Source organism: Lolium rigidum, chromosome 5, assembly GCF_022539505.1.
Source record: "Lolium rigidum isolate FL_2022 chromosome 5, APGP_CSIRO_Lrig_0.1, whole genome shotgun sequence".
NCBI classification, from domain to species: Eukaryota; Viridiplantae; Streptophyta; class Magnoliopsida; order Poales; family Poaceae; genus Lolium; species Lolium rigidum.
This window is the reverse complement of record NC_061512.1, coordinates 172,057,268-172,080,445: the sequence shown is the minus strand read 5'-3', so window position 1 is coordinate 172,080,445 and position 23,178 is coordinate 172,057,268. Positions and strand designations below refer to the sequence as shown.

Below are 23,178 nucleotides of genomic sequence, written 5' to 3'. Positions count from 1 at the left end.
ACCTTCAACGTGCTTCTTGGCTCCTACTGGTTCGATAACCTTGGTTTCATACTGAGGGAAACTTGCCGTTGTACGCATCACACCTTCCTCTTGGGGTTCCCAACGGACGCGTGTTGAACGCGTATCAGTGCCCCTGAAGTGCTTTTCGAAGGCAGTCTTCATGTCAAACCAACAAAAGATGGAGTTATTTTTGAGGTCGCTGAGCCAGATCCGGGCTGGACCTACAAGGTACAACTGAAGCATGCGACAAGCGATGTTAGGGGTTCCTCCGGCGAAGGTCACTGCATTGTAGTAATCCTCGATCCAGGTATCCGGCCTTTCGGTGCCATCATAATTCTTCAGGTTTCCGGGTAGCTTGAGGTTCATCCTTGGCTTTGGTTCCTCTCGAATCATCCTGCCAAAGCACTTTGGGCCGATGTAGTCAGTTTTGTATTCATTGAGACGTTCCCGCGCATCACGCGAACCATTTCGGGGGGATTTTGAGCGTGAGCGTGATCTCCGGCCACCGCCTCCACCTCCACCTCCGCCGCCACCGCTAGGTGGTGGGGAGGGAGATCTGCGAGGGGGCCGATGCGACCTCTTGCTTCCGCCTTCTGATTCTCCTCGCCCTTCGCGATGCTGACTCCGGCTTCGATGGCTGCCTTCACCATGGTGCTAGCTGCCTTCGTCGTTTCGTCTTCTGCGAGGCTCCGGGTCGCGCTCCTCGTTCCGACTCCTCCTAGGCTCGGGCTCATGATCAGTGTTCCGGCTTCGGCGGAGTTCCGGCGTACGCTCCCTGTTCCCATTCGTTGGAGGAGGCACGTTGTCGCGGATATTGATTCCACCAGGCCCATGGGGTCTGGTGTTTCCGGCTGGACTACGGCGGCGAGGTAGTGGGGGACGCGGATATCCGTTGGGCGGAGGTGACGGATTACAGTACTTGTCCCTACCAGTGTATTTCACATCCTTTCCCTTCTTTAGATCTGACGGGGGCGTCTTTGATGGCACAGGGATTGGATTTGGATGTTCTCTGGTTTTCCTTCTGCGTTCCGAGGATCCGGTCCGTGATTCATCATCGCGATGACGATTGTCATAGGCGTCCTTCTGCGCGGTAGAGATGCAATGATCCGGTTGGATTCCAACCTGCGCGAAGTATCTGCCTTGCTCTGCTGCTTCATTGCTGAGGCAACAAGTGTACAGACGTAGTCAATGTCGATCTCCTCATCCTTCTTTTTTTAAGATCTCTGCAGCCTTCTTCATGTTATCCTTTGGAGTTGCGAATGGCTGTTGCTCGGTGGGAGTTGCGAAGGTGATCTTGCGAGGAGCTACAGCTTCTCGCCTGATTCTATCAGCCTCCTGTTGAGCCTCGGTGATCTTGTCTTCCCAGTGCTTCCGGAGTTGCTTGACCTTTGCCAATGATTCGTCCACCTGACGCTCTCGCTTGAGAAAATTATCCACAAAGTTCGCGGCCTCCTTCCTCTCGTCTAGCATTGCTGCTGCGGTGGTGGCGAATTTTTTGGCTGTCGCCAGCATCTCCTATCTCTTGGCTTCTAGAGCTTCCGCATTTGCTGCGTCTTCAGGGGTTATGGGTTTGTTGAGGATATCCGAGTGTGCGATTGCATCCATGCCTGCCTGCTCAACCAGTTCTTCTGGGGACAGGACTTCCTTCTGCGGTCGTTCCCGCGATAGCGGAGATCCTGCATTGGATGGCTGTGGATCGGAGTGGGTATTCTCATCTTCCGATTCCCGCTGGTCCAGCGCCGCCAAGGTTGCGAGGACCTGCTTAGGCTGGGCGGATTCGACTTCAGGTTGATCACCGCCTCCAAATTCCTTCAGCTTCCGATCGAACTCTTCAGTATCCATGGAAGAGGTATCGCCGGAAATTGGGCTTAGGTTGCCCAGGATCGATTCTTCAACCGGAGCGTCGCTTTCTCCGACAGCCTCCTGCTGATCCGGAGCGGCGCTGTTTTCCGGTGCCTCAACCTGCATGGGGCCAGCTCCTACTTCTTGAGGGGCGGCTCCTGCGGTATGGGCTAAGAAGTGCACGAAGTGGCACCTTTGCTTCTCTAACACCTGGGAGACCTAGGAGGATCTGCATTGGTCTTCCACCTTTATTTCCTGCTCAGGGGCGGATAGGGTGGGTTTTGATTTTTCTAGATCTAAGGCGGAATCTTCGCTAGGAAGTTCCAGCATCTCAGATCGGATCTTCCCGACTGCGTCCTGCTAAGCGGCGGTCGCGTCAGCGTTACTTACCAGTGCGTTCCCGTCGGAATCGATGGTTTCACCGATGAAGATGTGAATGCCGCCAACTGGGATGATGGAGAGCTTGATGGGGTTGGTCCTAGCCGGAATCCAGCACTCGTCCTGAGGGACGATCGGAAAGTTTCCGTCGTAAAGATCACGCCCCACAGCGATGGAGTCGTCGTAGCTTCCCATGGCGGAACCCTCCCGGTTCTGGCCTCTAGACGCCGCTGGCCCCACGGTGGGCGCTAACTGTCGTTGCCTATTCGACGGTGCCTCGGAGGAGGGATCCTCACGAGGGGGAGAAGAAGTAGGGGCCATAGGGCGGAGTGCACACGGGACGGTGGTACGCGATTTACCCAGCTTCGGAACACCTGCACGATGGCAAGGCCTACTGCTGCTTGTCTGGAATTATCTGGGCGCTTTCGCGTTGTTACAATAAGTTGTGGTTGTGCCTCTAGGCTCCCGGGATCCGACTTATAAAGGCGCACGAATCTAGGATTTACATGGAGAGTCCTAGCCGGAATACAAGTTGCCTAACTATGGTATAATATCTTGCCGCGTACGTCAAGGATCCGCCTTCCTTCAGGACCGTGCTGGATCCGGATACTTCATGGGCCTTCACGGATCCGGCCTCCTTCGTAGGTCGGTTGGGATCCGGCTTCCTGTTCCTGGGCTGGACTTCATCCTTCAGGATCTACAGCAACTGGGCCGCCCGATGGGCCACATGCCACATAACCATCTGTGGGCCGGGCTTGCCGGATCTAGGCCATGCCGTTGATATACCCATAAAGTATACCCACAACAGTATATGTCACGGCTGAACTAGTATCGAACCTTGACCGACGTTGGTCGATTTCATTAGAAACGCCTCAAATGGCTTCTTCTCCAAAAAAGCCAAACTCTAATATCTTTGTGTGATGGTGATATATGGTGCTAGGATGTGTATTTGGCTTTGGTAAACATCACTATCAAGCTCATCGAGATCACCCCTCTTTATAATGCGGTGTTTTCTATTTGACGCAAGCATTAATACGCTAGAGAGGAATAAAAAAGGAAAACTATAACACATCTCCTCTGCAACTAATGGGGGGTCTCGAATCATCTTCCATCATCACATTATTACATATATAAAAGATGACCCCTTTTGCTAAAATTTTAGCAGTTTGAGAACTGTTGATGGTAGCATTTTATCCACATAGCGATGGACACGTAATCTATTTTCACTGTAGGTGGAGATCTGTTACTGCAGATCTACGAATGTGCTTGGTTTTGTTTCCCTTTCTTTTTGCATGTGAATCCCATAGAAACCGGCAGCTTTCGGTAGTCTTCCGGTTATCTGACTATATGCATCTTCTCTTTTTTTCCTCCGTACCCTTGATTTCCGGTAGTCCATCTTCGTTTTCATCCGTCTATTTTCTTTACAATAGTTAAAGCGGTAGGCAAATCGGTAGCGGCAGTCAAAGCGGTGGCACGTAAATCGGCAGTCAAAGCCGTGGTAGCTATACCCACCAGCGAACAATTCCGTGGTCTCCGGACTCTTCCGCACGACCTCCTCCATTGAAGTGCTCCCTAACCAATCGCCACCTCCACCGCCCACAACACCTCATCCCGCCGTCGCGACGCCATATTTTGGTCCCAGCCGACGGAAGCCGGGCACATCTACCTGCAAGGTAGGAAGACACGGGCCGATGGGCGCTCGCCCAGCGGCAAGCCGGCAACGCAGCTCGACGGGACGAGCAGCAGCGCCGGCAAGAATTTGGGGCCGATGGGAGCTCGCCCAGCGGCGACGCAGCTCCACGGGACGAGCAGCAGCGCTGGCAAGAATTTGGGGCCGTACTCTCTGCTCTGTGGACTACGACACCCCCTCCCTCGGTGAGATATCTTCTCCCCTTGCTCTCTCATCTCCGTTTCTTTCCCCTCTTTTTTTCCTCACCCATGGGTCCGAAAAGTTTTAGGAAGGGCGTGACGGCTGGCGTGTGTGTGGGTCAGCGACGAGCTCGAGGCCACACAACAGAGGTGCCTAGCGTTGGACGCGCCAGCCGGATGTATACGTCGCTGGAGGCCTTTGAGGGCCGACGGGCGGCCGTGGCGAATCAGAGGCGGGCTCACCCTGGAGCTCCACGCCCTCAATTCTATGGCGTGCGGCGGCCCGAGCGCATCCCCGACCACGACGGCGCAATGACCAGTGCACACTAGGAGATGGACCTCCGCCAGTGTCTCCTCCACGGGCAATATTAAGCCGTCCTTCACCGCCAGCGACGGCGGCGCACACGTCAATACAAAAGGCTGCGCGAGACGACCCCATCTCTTCTGCAGATGCGTGTCCTCCGCCTGTGCCTTTGTAAGTTTTAACTCCTACTCTGTCTGACTGTCTCTCAACGTATTTCTCTCTTTTTCTAACTCGGGAGCAGCTAATGAGGTGCAGGCGGCCAGGAGGCACAAGGAGCAGTGAGGTCGGTGGTGCTACAAATCCTTACGTATTTGATGGAATGTCCCACACGTACTAAGGTTCAGTTTTTTTTTTTTGTTGACAATTCAGGTTCAGCTTTTTTGGTTGCTCTTTTCTCTCTCTTTTTGTTGTAGCCAAATTACTCATCCTTAGGTTTCATTTATCATACACCATTATATCTTGCAGCTGGCGAGATGGATGGTGTGCTCAGTCCAAGAAGAGTGGTGTTATTACCAAGAAGTAGACTTCTGTCAATTGTTCTCGAGGTCAATTTTTAAATGGGGATCCTTGGTCCTCTCTCCATGTACAAAACGTCAGTTGCCTTACTCCATGGATTTGGCCACATCCTCCCAACATTGGTTCTTAATCGTTTTGTATCTTCTGTTGCTTTTGCTTCATATGTTGAATTTCAGACTTTTTGAATTACGCGTCTCTGCTCTCACACAAATAGGTCAACTTCTTTTGGTACTACATGAAATAGTTTCAGAGTTCATGATGGGCTTAATAAAGAGTTTGCTACTTGGTGAGCTTAGTGCAAAATCCTTATAGGTGCTAAAATGTTCCTACCTGCAAGGGTCTATATAGTAGCATGATTAGGATAAACGGGGAAACAAAAACTGCTTAAAAAATGGTAGTTTAAAAAACACATAAGCTGAATTACCAACTCTTTATTTGGTCATTTCAATAAAAATGAAGCTGCATTACCAACTGTTGGCTCAGTTATACGCATAAAATCACTCCTTACTTAGTTTAGGAAGTGTGGAGGAAGTATATCTTAAGTACATATCTTTTCCTCATACATTACTCATAATGGGGTAAGTTCTTATGGTCAGTATGCATTATCATGTATAAGAGCTAATAATTTTAGTTTTCTTCTTAATTAGCTGATTTACCACTGTTAATTTTATTTTTGCTCAAGAAAAACACTCCGTTATCTTTCTTCATGCAAACGAACTGTTAACCTGGACCAGTATTCAGATAAAATATTTCTCATTAATGATCCCAGAGGGTGATCCGGTATTTCTTAGGTTTATAGGTATATTGCGTTGAGTACCATCTGTCTTTGTCCCTCAGATTAATGTGTACATAGACTCATCTTTTTACGCCCTCTAGGCTAAATTGGACGTGGCCTAGAAATTATATATGGTCAGTTCAATCGTGGTTTCATTGGATAGGATATGCATTACAAGATAGCAAGCACGTCAAGTTAATAAATATGAGACGAGCCTAAACGAGCATACTGAACTTGGATGCCACAAACTTTTCGATTTTGTAGTTTTATATGATTTTATCAGCCTTGCATTCTTAATTTCAGTACTGTAAATGCTGTGACCAGACAAACTACTTCTGCGGAGAACCAGAGTTGAACTAAAAACATCTGACTGAACACCCGCAGATGGTGATCTTACTTATTATTCCATTCATCATGTGCTAACTATTTGAATAGAAACTGTTTTGTGATAAGGGTACAGTGTCTATCCATCAGTCCTATACCCCACTGATAGTATTTTCATAGTCCTTCCAGTTTGCCTACATAGAACCTCCAGTACATTTATGAATAGCTAAAGTCTTCTTTGTTCAAAAAAAAGTCTTCTTTGTTCAAGTTATCTATTATGGTATATGTTTCCATATGTTTAAAACATCTAGAAAACCAAAGCTAGGATCTGCATGTCTAAAGGAATAGTACAACCTTTGGTTTTTTTAAAGCTTAAAGCTGGAGCCAAATATTCTGTTCAATAAAGCTCTAACCTCGCTTTCCATCTTAAGAATTGTTGGAAGATGTACCTGTGAATCCTCCACACTGTACACCTTGAGGAGCTTGGTCCTCTGCATTATACACCTTCAGGAGCTTGCCTTTTTCTTTTGTAGAACACACTGTGTGATTAAGATTTGGGATATGCTTCGTTGAACTGCTGGCGTTAATTTCTGTAATCTGTAGCCACTGGCTCATGTCCAAGATCGAAGCTACTCGGCTGCAATCGGATCGCGGGGGCTGTGGCTGCGACCATTGGCGGGATCCTGCAGTAGGAGCACATCCACATGACCGTGAGCAGAGTGGTTGCGTGCAGTGTTCAGGAAGTTCAGAGTAACTATTATAAACTCGAAGGCTGCTCATGAAAGCGAATGTTCAGAGTAACTATTATAAATTTCAGTTGTAGGTTTACCAAGAAAAAACTTCAACAATTAATCATAAGGCATACTTTTAATCCAAGATCAGGAAGTGTAATACAGTATGATATAACTCACCAGTTTATTCATAATTTTCTCTAGAAGGATTACTAGCGGATCAGTATTTCTGGTACCATAGTACCTGATATGTTCATTGAATTGCATGTTGGGTAAATTCAGCTCAAGCATAATCTCACCTAATTTACCTTTTGGTTCTCTCCATGCTGCTAGCCTTTCCATGGCTCTTAATATTGGTACCCTGCGTAGGTGACCTTCTTGCACACTTAAAGTTTAGTAGTGTTGATGCCAGATGGATCAGACGAAGTAATTGCATAGCATCTATAGAAAGGCATATACATATGTACAATGTTGAGTGCCTTACAAGGGTTACATTAAATGTCTTATCTTACGACTATTATAAATGTTACTAAACATTCTTTTGTTGAAAGTATAAACTTCTATTTTCCTGTTGTGAGGGTAATAGCCATACTAATCAGAAAATAAATTTGGTATTTGCTCACGGATATGGCAAGTAAATATGTTTTGCTCTGCCATGTGAACTTTTATACTTTCTCTGAGGGCTCCGCATAATTCAATGTTTTCAGAGTAGATGCCCATTTAGTAATTTGGTAAGTAGGTATTCTTGATAAACTCTGAAAGGATATTGATAACAACTAAAAATATAACTTATAGATATATTATTAAAAATTCTTTCTAAATTTGACTTCTCCATTCCGTTCAACTCTTCTGTACATCTCATATAGAATGGAACCGCTCCTTTTCCACTAGCTCTTATTACTTACTCTTATCATGCATCGACGCAGGTCAGAAGAAGTGCAAGCTTAACCATTCTTTTCTGGATTTATTTGCGCCTACAGGTTTGTATGAATAGTAGGTGCATATGAATAGTAGGTGTCACATACACTTCCATGCCAATATCATGTCACAACAAATCTCAACTGGTTGTAAAAATTCATGTAGGTGTCATTGTTCTCATAGCAAACAACATCATTTGAGGCCAGGTCTGCGTCTTCCGTTAGGTTTCCAAATGGTTGAATTTTTGCTGCAGTCCATGCAAATTCGGAAGAACCTGTGGAGCTTTCTTTATGGACCATGATAGATTCACATCTGTCATTTTCAGGCCAGACTAACAGTACATGCCTACCTAGGTGTGTTGTTTAACTAAGGATTCATTCAGTGCTTGAAAATAATCTACTTTCCATGATGTTCACCCCGCTTTCGGAAGTGCATCAGATATGTATAACTTTCCTTTTGATCATTCCAACTAGCATGCAATTAAATGCTTTTTTATTTGAAACAACTTGGTCAACACAAAATTGCTAGATGAACACATGGCGAAACATTCCCACCAGCGCGGTGTACCGCCGTGTGAAGGCCTGATATGCGTATACCTGTATACCTATTCTTTTCACTGCAGTGTATTGTATTCATATGGTGCAATGGGTTCAAACATACACCTCAGAGAATGTGTACATACAACGCAGTCTGACTGATGCTGCTTCTATTCTTGATTGATGACATGTTTGCATTCACGTATTATGGCTGTCACACTTATTCATAGGTTCGGAAAACTCAATTTATTAATTAGTTAGCTTATTATATATCATATTCTCGCGGAAGTTAACATAATCTCACGGGCGCGGCGTGCGCCGCGCTGAAACTTCCTAGTACATACTAAAACCCGTGTCACTTATAGGTAACATTAGTTCGCAACTTGCTCCATTGTCATCATCAACCAAAATATAGGTTAAGGTTAATGATCCATATTAGAACTGGGCCAAGTTTACCGGCGATAATTAATGACATAATCATAATTCCCATACAAAGTCAACAACGAACGATAAACATGGTTTTGAGTATATAATACTTATATTACTCATAAATATACTTGTTAATCATCAATAATACCTAAACATGGCCATCTAGTATAACCTCGCAGGGCCGGACCTACGAATTTAGGGCCCCGGTGCGAAACAAAAATATCAGGTCCTTTTATTAAAACAAACTACTATCTCCTATCTAAAATATTCGCACAAGTTTAATAGATCTGGATCGATTTTAGTTTACTTTTTACCTAATTCCGCGATAAGTATTTAGAGCGAGAGGAAGTATAAAAAATAGGTAAAATATTATTTGAGTGTGCGGAGCCACCGGTGATACGATATGATACAATGGTGATGGTGATACGTGACATAATTATTCTGCCCTCTTGTCTGATCATGCAAATTATAAAAGCATAATTTGCCAAGGAAAATTGTTGATTAAGTACAAAAATAAATACTACCACCGTGTAAAAATAAATTTAGTTGTTTTGCACTGTGCAATTCGGTATTTGTGAGTGGTTAGTGGCGGATGAAATTTACAGCAATGAGCCAATGACCTACTCAATTGGCCTACCTATTACTGAGACTAAAGCAACGATCGAGGCGGCATTTAGCCGAGTTAATTTAATGGTCAAACGCAGTTGCCGCGCGCGAGACGTAGCGAGATTAGTGCTGGGATCTTTTACCGATTAGTGCTTGATGACCAGGTAGATGCTTCTGTGCACGCTGCGATGGGGCCTCAAAAATTTGAGGGCCCAGTGCGACCGCACTGGTTGCACTACCTCAGAACCGGGCCTGCTTCCTCGCATTGGGACATGGTTAAGCGAACATCATGAATCACACCTTAATTGAAGGGGCAACATCTTGTTTGGCTTCACCTCCTTGCTTCCTCCTCGAGTTTCTACTAGTCGGACAAATCACTCCCTTCTTCCTTGAGGTCTTGCTACCACGTTTGGATCAGCAGGTGGTATCCTTGCCCTTGAATCCGACGAGTGTGCGAGGTAATCTATTGCCATAACATATTTTATTGAAGCAATAACTCATAGGGATATCGTTCCAGTCTAGATCACAGATCCAACTACGATACATGGCTAGAAAACAATCAAATCATCTTTTTAAGTTCGAAGTATCAAAATGGATCCATAGAAAAAAAAGCACCAAATTGGATCAAGATGAAAATGACCAACTTACTATTCACCCCCATCCGGTGATGTTCTATCTTCATGTTGCCACCGGATGCCTTGAATGTCTCCTCTGCCTCGCCGCTAGGCGCCTCCATCAGTCACCGTTGCATTTTGAGCTTAAAAATATCCCCCCATCCACTGCAAATTTTACATTATGAGGTGTTTTTTCCCTATGTATACTAAAAAATGTTTGTACAAGGTGCATTTTGAGTATCTTCTAGACCTAGTTTTTTCAACTTGTACTTAGAACTACCAGTCTTTTCAGTAGGTTCTATATTTTTTTAGTACTAGTAAAATGCCCGTGCGTTGCTACGGGCAACAATAGAGTTGAATAAAATAAAAAATGCAATATAACGACACAAAAAAGAAAATTGATTTATACATATTAAGGTGTACATAAATAAAGTAAATTTTTAATCTAAAAAGGAACACTTTATCATTAACTGGCGCAAAGGTATCGGAGATGGAAACATTTCCCAGCACAATACGGAGTGGCAGAACACGGAACACCATAGAGCAAACTATCTTTTAAAAAATCATTTATTCTATTTTCTCATTCACTTCACAAAGAAAATGTAATACACGAGCAGCTTGGCTTCCCCCAAGAGGAAGATATGGTCCTTGCTATGTTGCTCACTCGAGTTCTTCCAGATCCTATGACCAATAATGCCTTTAGAGTTTGATGTGGTACCAGAACTTAACCTTGGTCTAATATCTGTATATTAAAATAGCATGTTTACTTGTATGTTCCACAATAGGAGAAAATAATTATGTGAACAAATAAAATACACCATCCATCAGGTTGCCAACGTCAGATACTTGGCAAGATAATAGTGGCTATCCAAGAACAAAAAGGTAACAATTACATGACCCTCAATTCTGCAGAATCAACAGCCATCGATTAGTACAGTTTCTGGGTGATAACCCCTAGAATAGCATTGTGACTATGGTGCATTGTGGTAGATGGGGAATAGAAATCTAGAATACAAATCTATCAGGGGATACCAGCTATACAGTTTCTAGCTACCGAGTTCGGTGGTTCTATAACTTGAGTCAAAAGTATTTCAGTTACATCCTGGAACAAATGCACAAGAGCACCATATTCAAAGGTTCACATAAATATGTGTACCTTCAAGGATGATTAATGCACCAACTTCCTGGTACAATCCATGCATTGTCAATTCACAAGCACCACGTGAATTGCATCAACGTGAACTGAACAATATGAGTTTAAGCCCAGGGGTGCTCTATGCGGGGTCCAAAATTATGCATCCCTTGCAACCTGACGTCTAGTCTTTCTCATACCTCTGTTCCACTATTCAGACCAATTACAAAATTTTGGAAGTAAACTGATTGAAATGCCAAACCATTAGTCGCTTGTGCTGTTGGAATCGAGGGAGGTGACAGAAGATGAGGCGATGACCTGGCCAGGAGATGAGCCACACAGTTCCCTTCTCTGTTAACTTATGAAATAACACAAGCTGGAAAAGAGGACAGTGAATCCTTTATATCTTCTACAGCCCCATCACAAGCAGATATGTAGGCACCTCGGCATTTAGCAGAGCAATCAAAGATGCACAATCATTTTCTAAATGGAGAGGCCCGGCATACACAAGTAAGGTGGCCCTGATGCTCATCAGTTAAAGGCACACCTCCTGGTTGCTAAATTAGTAGACAAAGCAAACAGTAGATAGTGGCAGGGAAGGACGAGGATGATGGAGCAGTGTGTCCCAGCCGAAGAAAGTTTTGAAACGACATAAACTGAACGGTGAGACAACCTAAATTCTCTCTTCCCCACACAACTAAATATTTCTCAATGCAAAACTCAGTAAGATACATCGGTTGCCACAAGAAACTGAGTTGGAAAATTCCATGAGATGCACAACACACTGACAACTGATTGTTTATTAGAGAAGCTAGTGGAGGAGAGAACCGCAAATTAACTCACTCGGTGTGTTCCTCTCCCACCCGATTCTAGACCACATCGAATCAATCCAGGCAACAAATGGAAGGAAACAAACGAATAAATCAATAATTTATGAGGAGAAAAGATAACTAACAACTACCTAATGCATCGGCGACAAGAAGAGTGAAGAGATGGAGCCGACACACGACCCAGTGGTGGTGGTTTTGTGAGACCTGCAACTGACGGTGGTGAAAAAAGATAGGATTAGGCTTCATAGAGGTGAGGGCAGTGGTTCATTGATCTGTATATAACTAGCAAAAGTGCCCGTGCGTTGCAACGGGTTTAAATTATGATATGTTGACTGATCAAATCGAATCGAAACGAGTTTGTACAAAATTCATTTCTTCCCAAGTGGAAATCCAAAAAGACCGATCAATTTTTATTTAATTGCTTGCCCCTAGCCCAAAAAAACCAGCCCATATCTAGGGCATTTGGTCCGAGTTTGACTTCCGCGGAAACCAGTATGCAAGTCTAGAACGAGGAAAAAGACGCTATGTTGAAACAAATTAGAGCTAATCGTGAGTTCAAAGGTGTGTGAACCTCATATAACAATGGTTTTGCTTCAGTACCCCCTCTCCCAACTTTGACACTCTTTGCACGGGTAGAATTTTTCGATACCCCTTCCTGTGCTAACTTACCCTTGTAATTTTAGTGGTGGATGAAATATAGGGGGAAATACCAAAGCACACCTCATAGTCAATGGATTCCCTGAACAAACATATATTTTGTACGGTCATAAACAATAGTTAAATAGCATCGAGTCCACACTTGAGCAGCGACAACTACTCCTACTCCCTATCTGAGAAATCATCAATAAACAATATATACTACTACCTTTGTCTATAAAAGAATGTTGCAAGTTTGTCAAAACTTAAATGTATCTAAATACTCTAGATACATCCGAATTTTAGATAAACCTTGGATATAGGAATACAAAGCTGAGAAAGAAATGAAGTGTGAAGCTGAATTTATGTGTTTCGACTCCAAGTCACACCACATTGGAGGTTTTTCATAATATTGGGCGATTCATGACCCGCTTCCCACATCTACCAACAATGTGTGCTTAACTCCAAAGAAAAATTTGTCTGGTATAACATTGTGCCGGTGAAAAAAGCACATCACCATCTTATCCCAAAAATTATCTTCTTTGACTATCGATCGTGTTCCTCTTTTACTCTTTGTGTTGTTCCAGAATCACCACGATTTGAATCAGTCCAGCATGTCTGGGTCAATCAACATGCTGACCCCCGTGTCGCCATCCCCCTCGACCAGCTGCACCACCCGAACACACCCGCCACTGCCCGCTCCTCATCCACGGCCGCCGGTGCCCAGGCCTCATGGGGCGTTTGTCTGCCGGCTGTCGTTGTCACCCTCTTTTGCTGGTAGTTTCTCCGACTGCCTTGGTCGCTTGTCCGTGACTCCATGGTTCTTTGGTACAGGGTTGTGCCGGAAGACTCGGCCTCGACAGAGCATGCTGATGTGCTCTGGTCATCAAATTTGTGTGAGGATGAGATGTGGTGGAGGTATCGGATGGGGTAGGTGCGTTTTGCCGTAGGAGTGTTTCTACCTCTACAGGCCCCACCACCGCCGCATCATGCCTCTGCGGCCACGCCGCCCTGGCTCCCTCTTGCGGCCTGCATTCCAGCGAGTTGCCGCCTGATGTTCCATCGATTTTGTTGGCCCACACCGTTTTGCTCTTATCTATCAAAGATGGCAAAAGTATGGAGGTTCCTAACGGAGAATCCGAGCTCTCGCAGACGCCGCACTTTGACGCTTGTACTCATTGTTGAACGTGTTGGCATTGGCGGCGTGGGAACGAAGGAGGCGGGGTGTTTTATTTCATTTCACCGGTACGATGGCATATGTGCATAATAATTGAATTGGGGTGGGATCTAAAAAAGTTGGTCGATTTTTTTTTAGTAGAAAACTTAGCTCATTTATTATGAGGTATTGATATGTTTGACTATATGTTGCTACAGATTGATTAATTTAATATTTTTATGTCTTCAAAAGTATCAATATTTTGTCTTTCAGTATTTTACGCTTGAAGAATTTCAGTACTGGAATTCATTTTAGTGGACAAAATAAGATAAGTGGGATACCCAATATGCTACTCCATTTTAGTTTGTGAAACGGTTTAAATCGTGGAATCGGATGGAGCTATTATTATGAAGCTCGAGGAATAAAGGAAGAATTTGTGTAGGTGGTGACACATTCTCGCAAAAAAAAAGGCACATACACACGATTAGTATTAAATTAGCTGATGTGCCGGTTAGTAACTGACATGACGAAAATGCACATACACACGATTGGCAGCACGCACACAGGCACACGTCTGCCGGGCCGCATCCCGTGGGCGCGCACACACACTCGCACCGCGACCCCATCTTCGTCTTCCACCTCTTCTCTCTCGGGTCCCTTTCCCCAAATAGACCTCTTCCCTCCGTCGTAACTTGACCAACCCGGCAGGCAGCGACGGCCTGATTCCACCACAATCAGGTCCCCCAGGAAGCGGCGGCGCTACCCTCCCGTGAAGTCGCCCACCGCAGCAGCGCCCTCCATCCTCTATCCATCGATCTTATCGACTCCAACTCTGTTTCGGTTTCCTTTTTGCCCCAAATTCGTCTGATTCATCAGATTTTCAGCGTCAATTTCCTTCTTCATCACAATGATACCGATGTCTATTTCTTTCCAACGCAGCTTGTTGACAATCCTAAACACTACGTATATAAATCGGTGCGAATTGATACAAGGGATCGAGGTGGGACTATTTAATGCATAGGTAAAAGCTCTCACGTAGGTTAGATTACAGAAGATGTCGGCCCATAAAATAGAAATTCCGATGGTACATGCCCTAGCAGTGCTGCTACCCGGCCCAGGGCACGAGCAAGGCGTGGCGACACGGAGGAAGCCACCATACAATACGATGAGAACCGGACAGACAAACAAAACAACCGAACCGGTACAATGGCAATTTATAGCAATATGCGATTTGGTGGGAGGGTAAAACGGTCCTAAAAAAAGTTGGACGAAATTTTTGGCAGAAACCTTAGCTCCTTTATTATTAGGTATAGATATAAAACCCAAAATACCTCACGTGGAACTTACCAAAAATTGCTGAACAAATGAGCTTCCATATAGGTGACAAATGAACACCTACATAAGTGAGAAGGAAATTAACCTCTACAGAGAGAAATACTTCAGTTAACATGTAGATACAAATGTTCATAGTACGAATAGGTTGAGCGGAGAGATGAAATTGACAAAAAAATCATCACCCACAGTTAATTGAATTAATTTGAGAAACCGTGTCCATACCAGTTGGGTAAGAGAAGCATATAACATCTCTGAACAGAGAACTCAAGTTGCAAGACTAATTTATCTCTTATAAGCATATAACACCTCTGTCCTAAATAACATGCATGTGTTTTCCCAATTTGTCTCTAATAAGGATTGTGTTGTTTAATACCAACCAAAGAATGACATGGGATCTTAGATGGTACATCACAATTCCAAATGAATTGGGAGACAATAGACCATCTTGTCAGTTCTAAAGTTGTAATGTCACTTTGTAGAAGCGCACGGGGTGCTATCAATTTGCATGTAATTTTCCCAGCGATTTCCTTGAAATCTCGGTAGCAACACTTCGCTACTACACTCATGGTTTGAATTAAGTCATACTAATTTAGGATCAGGTAACTACAGGCAAGCGCAAAAATGAGAAAATAAACTTCTCTCTATAATAACAGAAATTCAATTTGGCACATGTGAGCATATGCTCCTGGGTGCCAAAACACCACTCCCAACAGTGAAGAATAAAGCAAAACATAATAACGCATATATAATGTATGCTTAGATAGCATGAAAATAGCAGCAAAGATATAGTGTACATTCAATGCAGAAGTTTGGTGCTCCATATCCTCTTAGGCAGTAACATGTGAAATCCCCTTTTGATGTGTTTATTTCATCAGTAAAAAACTATGACCAGGAAAATGCATGAAAAGCAGAAACATGTGTCACTTACTTCCAACAAATCATATTTTCAGGCCTTCTTCAATTAAATCTATACTTTTTAGGAAATTTGCTATACCATATATCCCTCATTCCCTCCTCATTTGCACCTACAGAGATTTATAAAAATACAAGACATTAGCAGTACACTCTGGACACTGACAAAAGACCAGCCACCTAAGACAATGCAAATTATTATTCTTTTGCTGTATACTAAACCAGACCTGCAATTTCTCGGCTCTTTATTTGAATCAAGGTATGACAAACTTAGTTTGATCAAACGACATGGGCAGGACGTTCAGAGATGAGAGAAGGAGCCAGGTCAAAAAACGCTTCGCTCGGGTCGTCCCCCGCGGGCGACGACCGGGCGAAACCCTAGCTCCCCTCGCCTCCACTCCCTCTCCTCCCTCCTCCTCCGCCGCCGCCGGCGAGGGCCGCCGGGCAAAGCCCGCGCGGTGCCGGCGGCGGCGGGGCCTCCCTTACCCGCTCGCGGTGCGGCTCTGCGCGGGGCAGTAGCGGACAGCGGCGGTGCTCCTAGGGGCTCTCCGAGCTCGGTCCAGCGGCGGCGGCCCGGCAGGTCGACGGCGGCTCGTGGCGGAGGTGTGGGCGGACGCGGCGTGCGGCGGAGGGCAGCGACGGAAGGCAGCGGCGGAGGAAGTTGCTGGTGGCGGCGCCGCTCGGATTGGGGCCAGGCGGGCCCCGATCTGGGCCGGACGGGCCTCGTCCTGGACCAGGTGGGTCCGGATTTGGCCAACGCCGGCGGAGCCCCCCATGCTTGCACCATTGCTGGTCCGGATCCGGGCCGAGGTGGGCCTGGTTCCGGCAGCCCTTGGCGGCGCGAACCGCGAGGTTCCTCCTACGTCCGAGAAGGTGGAGGCGGTGCTTTGGCTCGCTGTTCGGTGGCGAGTTTGGGGATGCCGAGCAAATTGACCGGCTTGACCGGCGGCGTGGTGGCGTCGATAACGGCGCGGCTATGTCCCCGGGCGTCGTGGCGAGGGTGCTCCTTTGCGGTGGTGCGCGGTCTCGGCCGGGCTATCTTGCGAGGAGTGAGGTTGCGGCGGCGCCGTCCATGGCATTTGGCTAGCACATGGCGGCTCGGTGGTGGCTTGGGTAGGTCCGGCATGAAGCGCTGCGGTCGGATGGCGGCGGCAGCCTAGGCGCGGCGGCGTGGCGGCTTGGCTAAGGGGCTTGATCGTGGCTCGGCGGGCGGCCGGGCCTAATCTAGGCCTCCTCGGCCATGCTACTGCGTCCGGACGGCGTGCTCCTCCGGTGGCGGTGGGTGGATCCCTCCCTAGGATGCCACTTGCTTTGACGGTTGCATGCTATGGTGTCGTCATACCCGCCGGTTTCGTGTTGTGGTGTGCTGATCATGCCATGGGCTCGAGCTCGTGGGGATGCGGGCGGCGGCCTCGGAAGGTGGACTGCGCGGGTGGCTCTACGGCGGGCAACGTGGCGGTGGTGGTGGTCTCTCCCTTCGGTCATGGGGATGGCGAGGAGCGAGACGATGGGGGATCTCGGTGTTGGCGGCGCTTCGGCTTTGGCAACTCCCGGATCATGTTTCGGAAGCCTAGCTTGGGGACTAGGGCGGCTTAGTTTCGGGTGCGGTGTGCGGATGCTTCGGGTGAAAACTCGGCGCCTCGGCGCCAACGGCGGCGATGCTGCGGGTGTCGTTACCCTCTTGGGGGCGTCGTTGTGGGTATCCGCCCCGTGGTTTGGCTCCGGGTGAAAACCTTAGACCTCGCGGTCTCGTCGGCGGCGGCGCGTTGCGTCGTTACCCTCTTGGGGCGTCGTTGTGGAGTCGGACTCGACTTGGTTTCGTGCATCTGTCTCCGGTGGCAAGTTTAGGTTTTACGTGTTCTTCTTTTGTTTTATCTTTGATCTGCTTTGTAAGAGGTTCTCCTCTCCACCTTGTATCGGTTCGGCCGTTGCGGCTTTATTTATAAAGCGGGGCGAAAGCCTATTTCGAGGGTGGTGAATCATACCGCAAGAACAAAATTGTCAGATTGGCGGGGAATCAGGAGGGAGGACGGAATGAAGTTTACATGGGAGAATACTCGCCTCACCCAGCGCTGATTGCTGCTCCCGTTCCGTAGGGCCGCCGCAACCGAAGCTGGTTGAGAACGAATCAGTCTGGAGGCAGGCGTCTTGATCTGCGATGTGACATGTGAATGGCGGCGGCGTTGATCTTGGCGCGACCGGCAGAGGCGGCTTCAAGATGGGGGCGGCTGGCAGTGGCGGTGTCGATCTGTGGGCGACATGAGTGGGGCAGGAGGAGGCGGGGCGAGGCCATGCAAGAGGAGGTGTCGGAGCAAGTCGGTGAGAGAAGCGAGCGCACACCTCCGCGGTAGGCAGGCTGCAGGGTGGCGAGGAGGCCGCGACGGAGCAGGATGGAGGTCGGAGGGGGCAGCGCTGAAGTAGGACGGAGATTGGAGGGGGCAGCGCTGGAGCAGTCAGCAATGGCGTTCGGAGCCGTCGGCCGCGAGGCAGCGTGGTATGCGGGAGAGAGAGAGAGGATAACGTGTTGAAGAGAGTGCTTTGGATATGTTGGGCTTGGCCCATTTTGGATTTGTTGAGAGCGCGGGTGATGCGCGACGATGGAACGGACGTACCACACAGGAGGATTGAAGGCTTCAAAAAAAAAAAAAAAAACACAGGAGGATTGACGACGGAACGCGTTCCCCTTTTTTAGTAGTACAGATACGGCGCTAGAGTTGCTAAAATGCAAAAAAGAAATAAAGAGAATCTTTGTACACGGAGCGAGCCTTTGTGGGAGCGTGTGTTGGAGGTGTTCCCACGGTGGGCACGCGTTGTTCACGTCGCTGCAGATGCTCTTACATCCGCTCATTTGCCAGCCTCTTCGTCCACGTGCTGTACTGTATGTAGTACAGTATGTAAACCAGTCACTGGTTGCAGCACGCCAGAACCTTCTGCCCAGACTCAGTGCCTACAAAGGCCTTGCAGCAGCTGCGACGCGCGGGTTAAAGCGGAGACTCGCGCGCTCGAGCAGACTGCTGCTGCCTGGGTCGCATCCTCCTTCCTCTGAAAGTGCTACCTCGAGCAGATCTGGGTCCGCCTCGAGAGAGTTTGACGAAAATCGAGGAATACATTCGATCGAACTCCAAACTCGACTACTCATCGTGCAGGTAAGGTTTGGCTTGGCTCGTGTGTTCTTCGATGCTTCTTTTGGGCTTTGTGTGTGATCTCTGATGAATCATAGGAAGCATGTCTAATTTGCACCGACGATGAAAAGCGAATGAACTAGACGAATAGAGCATCCATTTTGTCTCGGTGACTGTATCTGCGCCGTGTGAAAAGAAACGATTCTGTCAAGTGCGTTAATTCTCTTGTTATAAAACCATTTGTTTACTGTAAGAAAGGGGCATTTTCTTTTTGTGGCCGTCAATATATATTTCTTTCACTCACTGTATTTTATTTTTTTCGTAGTTCTTGGACATAGCTGGTGAGCGGGCAGGGTCTGAGTTTCTCTGTTCCAAATCTGGTGAGCGTAGCTCAATTATCCACCTGAGTGCCTTCTACGAAGGAAATAATCAGCCCTGAAACTGATTTCTCATGAAATTCGTGGACGCTCTTATGCTATCCAGAAAAGAGAAATATGATGTTCGTCCATATTTGCAGGTTTTCCTCTACCCTATTCTACTACTATCTGTGTTGATCGGTAGCTCGGATACTTTCTGCATCTTATATCCATGTGCAGTCCTGACTTGATATCCATGCCCAGTGTTGACCACTGAAGAACATAACAACTTACCAACGAAAAGACTCCATAAGAGAAGGTAAGTACACGTTCGTCAACAATCGATTATCCCCCGACTCTACCCGCAAAAATAAGACTATCCCTTGACTCTTACCATCTATAGGAACTAGTTAAGAACATCATTATCTGTTTCGCATAGCTTTCTCAAGGTTGTTTTTTTTTTGTACTGCTTACAGGCTTACAGAATGGCACAAGTGGTTGCCATAGTCAACACTCTTATTAAGCCACTTTACAATATCGTCTTCAAGCATTTGATGTATCCATTCACAGCTAGCAGAAATGTCAAACATCTCAAGGAAGCGACCCAGGGTTTGATTGCTAAGGGCAGCGATGTCCAGCACGAGATTGAGATTGCTGAGAGAAATGGCATGAAAGCAAAGAATGAAGTGCGAAGGTGGCTTGAAAATGTGGATGCCATCAAGTCGGATGAAGAAGCAATTAGTCAAGTGTATGATGACAGATGCAATGTTCTTGGCTGTATCTCTATAAATTGCTGGTCAAACTACAAAATCAGCAAGAGTGCAGAAAAGGAGCTTCTGAAAGCCCAAGAGTGTGCCAAGATTGACATTAGTGTTGTTGCAGTCCAGCCGCTGCCACCATCAGTCCGTGAAATGCCCGTCTCATCCACTGGACTGCTCAGTGAAGAGCTTAATGTGCAGAAGGCTGCCCAGTGCATTAGGGATTCTTCAGTTGGAATGATTGGTATATGGGGTCTAGGTGGAGTGGGAAAGACTCATCTTCTGAAGAAGATCAACAATTCCTTTGTCGGAGACTCTTTCTTTGACGTTGTTGTCTTTGTTACAGCCTCAAAAGAATGTTCAGCCGAAAAGATCCAGGCCGAAATAGTAAAGAAACTTGGCTTAAGGAACGACGACGACATAGAATCCCAAGCAAATATCATTTATGACTTTCTAAGCAGGAGGAGTTTTCTTGTACTACTGGATGACCTCTGGGAGCAGTTGGACTTACAAGCAACAGGTGTCCCATATCCTCTTGGATTTGTTGGCGAATTCAAGAGGAAAGTGGTACTCACGACAAGGTCACGAGTTGTGTGTGGTGCAATGAACGTCAGAAAGGAGATAAAAGTGGATTGCTTGAGACAAGATGAGGCATTTCAGCTTTTCCAAGAAAATGTTGGTCAAGAGATTATTTTCTCCAATCCTCGCATTGGAGCCCTTTCAAAAGAGCTTGTGAAGGAGCTAAAGGGCTTGCCCTTGGCGTTAATAGCTACCGGAAAGGCAATGTATCCAAAGAAAGATCCAAGTGAATGGGAAACAGCTATTCGTTTACTGCGGCGATCTGGCCATGATGTGGGTGACCCCACGTCTATGGAGAACACCATTTTCTTCAAGTTAAAACTTAGCTATGATAGCTTGGGGAATGATACTATGAGACGTTGTTTCCTCATTTGCTCATTGTGGCCAGAGGATTCTCCTATTGCTAAAGACGATCTGATCCAATGTTGGATGGGTCTAAGCCTACTTAATAAATGTGATATACAGAGTTCTTACAGTGAAGGCTACAACATAGTAGGCCACCTGCAAGCTGCATCATTGCTGGAAGCTACTGAAGACAGTAGTGAGCACCTTAAAATGCATGATGTGATTCGTGATATGGCAATATGGATATCGTGTGGTTGCGGTGAAAACAATAACAAATGGGTCGTTCATGCAGAAATCGGTAAAACTGCATCTAGAAAGTGCATCCCTTGGAACAGAGTGGAATATTTGTCAATGATGGGCAATGGACTGGAAGAACTCCCATATCTTGGTGATGATGGTGGTGTGAACGAAAATAGTCTGGGCAGTGTCAGATCTAAGTGTTGGCTAGGTTCCTGCTGTACAGAACTTAGGACACTGCTTCTTCAAGATAATAAGTTCAGTGAGAAGGCACTTGGAAATATTTACCTTTTCACTACATTGACATACCTAGATTTGAGTCACAACCAAATTTTTGTTTTACCTTTAGCACTGTGTGCTTTGGGAGATCTAGAGTACCTCAACTTGTCATACAATTACATCAGTGAATTGCCCAAGGACCTTAAACACCTCATCAAGCTCAAATTCCTATATCTAAGAGGTAATCCAATACATACAGTACCAAAGGGCACCATATCAAGGCTTGAGGAATTGCAAGTTCTGGACTTATTGTCATCTCAGGTATTATCGCGTGCAACCTATACTCTATCATTGCTCCAGGAATTGGATATGCTGGATAACTTGAAAGCTGTGGAAATTGGGGTCAAAGGTGATGCAACATATGAATTGGTAGGCAAGTTTCCTAGACTCCCTATTAGATCCATCCATTTGAGCAGGCTGATAGGGACACCATCATTCAGTTTCTTGGATGGTTTTTTCTCAAGCTCCTCGGTGCAAACGAGCTTACATGATCTTACGATCTACAAGTGTTATATGCAGCAGATACTGATTAGAAACGGTATAGGAGGAGCAATTTTCCAGTTTGACATACTAAAATCGCTCACGTTAGACAGCCTCCTCAGCTTAAAGCGGATAATTTGGAAGCGAGTAGCTCCAGAATCTCTTTTTCCAAGGTTAACTTACCTGGCAATTGTACACTGTCAGAGTCTTAGGTGCATCACCTGGGCAATGTATCTTCCTTGCCTTGAGAGAATCCTTGTAAATGGTTGCGGTAACATGAGTCAAATTGTTCGAACTAAAAAGAAGGACAATGTTGACACAGAATATAAAGGACAGGAGAGCCCAAAGGCGATTCAGAGCTTTCCTTGTCTCAAATACTTTGAACTGCAAAGTCTTCGTGGGCTGTCGAGCATATGTGATCCTGAAGTGACTTTCCCATCACTTGAGACCATGGAGATATCGTTTTGTCCGAAGTTGAAGAGACTTCCTTTCCTGACGAAAAGCATGCCACAGAGATTGCGCAATATTAGTGTTCCCCTCGTTCAGATGAAATGGTGGGAGACACTGGAATGGGCCGATGAAGATGTCAAGCGTGCCATACAGCCTCTTGTCAATTCGGACATCTCTGATTACCTGGAGCAGAATCCTATCTACTTGGTTAGCATGCTGATTACCATTTTTATTGCTGCCATAATAGTTTTGTTTTTACAATCTAATTTGACTCCGCTCACTTATTTGCAGTAGTGAATTGGAGCCTGCCCAACTATGATGGTATATGTTTCTTCCTCACCTATGTTCTGCTACCTTCAGTTGTGGGAACACAGAAGTATTCCAAAATACAGGAAATAAATTGTAAGAAGCACATTCGTGTAGTTTGTCATTGAGTTGGGAATTTCTATCTTTACTGGTCGAACTGACATTTTATCTGCTGTATTTTATTAATCAAGTATCACTCCTTTTCGTAAATGATACTGGTTGATTGGTTTCTACTTATTTGATATATACTATTTTTTCTTGCATGATTGATTTCATCTCAGGGTGCCCATTCCCGCAACTGTTGCGAGTGGTCCATCACCGCGACGGGGTCTTTGTTTTCTTTTTCTCTCTTTATTTTTCTTGGTTGCGTGTATCCGTGTCTTTAGACATCTTGTTGGTGCAGAGACTAGGTGTAATTGGTAT

General features: G+C 46.1%; 2 protein-coding genes across 2 annotated transcripts; both read left to right on the top strand.

Annotated features, from left to right (window-relative positions):
• Positions 1 to 4,509: 4,509 nt before the first annotated feature.
• Positions 4,510 to 8,208, top strand: LOC124654829. Its single transcript, XM_047193815.1, has 5 exons — positions 4,510 to 4,564; positions 4,649 to 4,731; positions 4,859 to 4,985; positions 7,666 to 7,719; positions 7,823 to 8,208. The coding sequence occupies exons 1-5, from the start codon at positions 4,540 to 4,542 to the stop codon at positions 7,855 to 7,857; spliced, it is 324 nt and encodes a 107-aa protein (XP_047049771.1). The 5' UTR covers positions 4,510 to 4,539; the 3' UTR covers positions 7,858 to 8,208.
• Positions 8,209 to 18,233: 10,025 nt separating this feature from the next.
• On the top strand, positions 18,234 to 22,743 carry LOC124656713 (probable disease resistance protein At1g61190). The gene is given in 4 exon segments (XM_047195411.1): positions 18,234 to 18,337; positions 19,798 to 19,820; positions 19,823 to 20,626; positions 20,795 to 22,743. Coding segments are annotated over 4 exon segments (2,880 nt in total).
• The last annotated feature ends 435 nt before the right edge of the window (positions 22,744 to 23,178 follow it).

What these genes read in the sequence shown, in the direction of transcription:
- LOC124654829 (XM_047193815.1), top strand. Translation starts at nt 4,540, where the DNA reads ATGCGTGTCCTCCGCCTGTGCCTTT. An exon ending in AATGTCCCACACGTACTAAG is followed by an intron (nt 4,732 to 4,858) that starts GTTCAGTTTTTT and finishes TATATCTTGCAG; the next exon opens with CTGGCGAGATGGATGGTGTG. An exon ending in CCTCTCTCCATGTACAAAAC is followed by an intron (nt 4,986 to 7,665) that starts GTCAGTTGCCTT and finishes GCATCGACGCAG; the next exon opens with GTCAGAAGAAGTGCAAGCTT.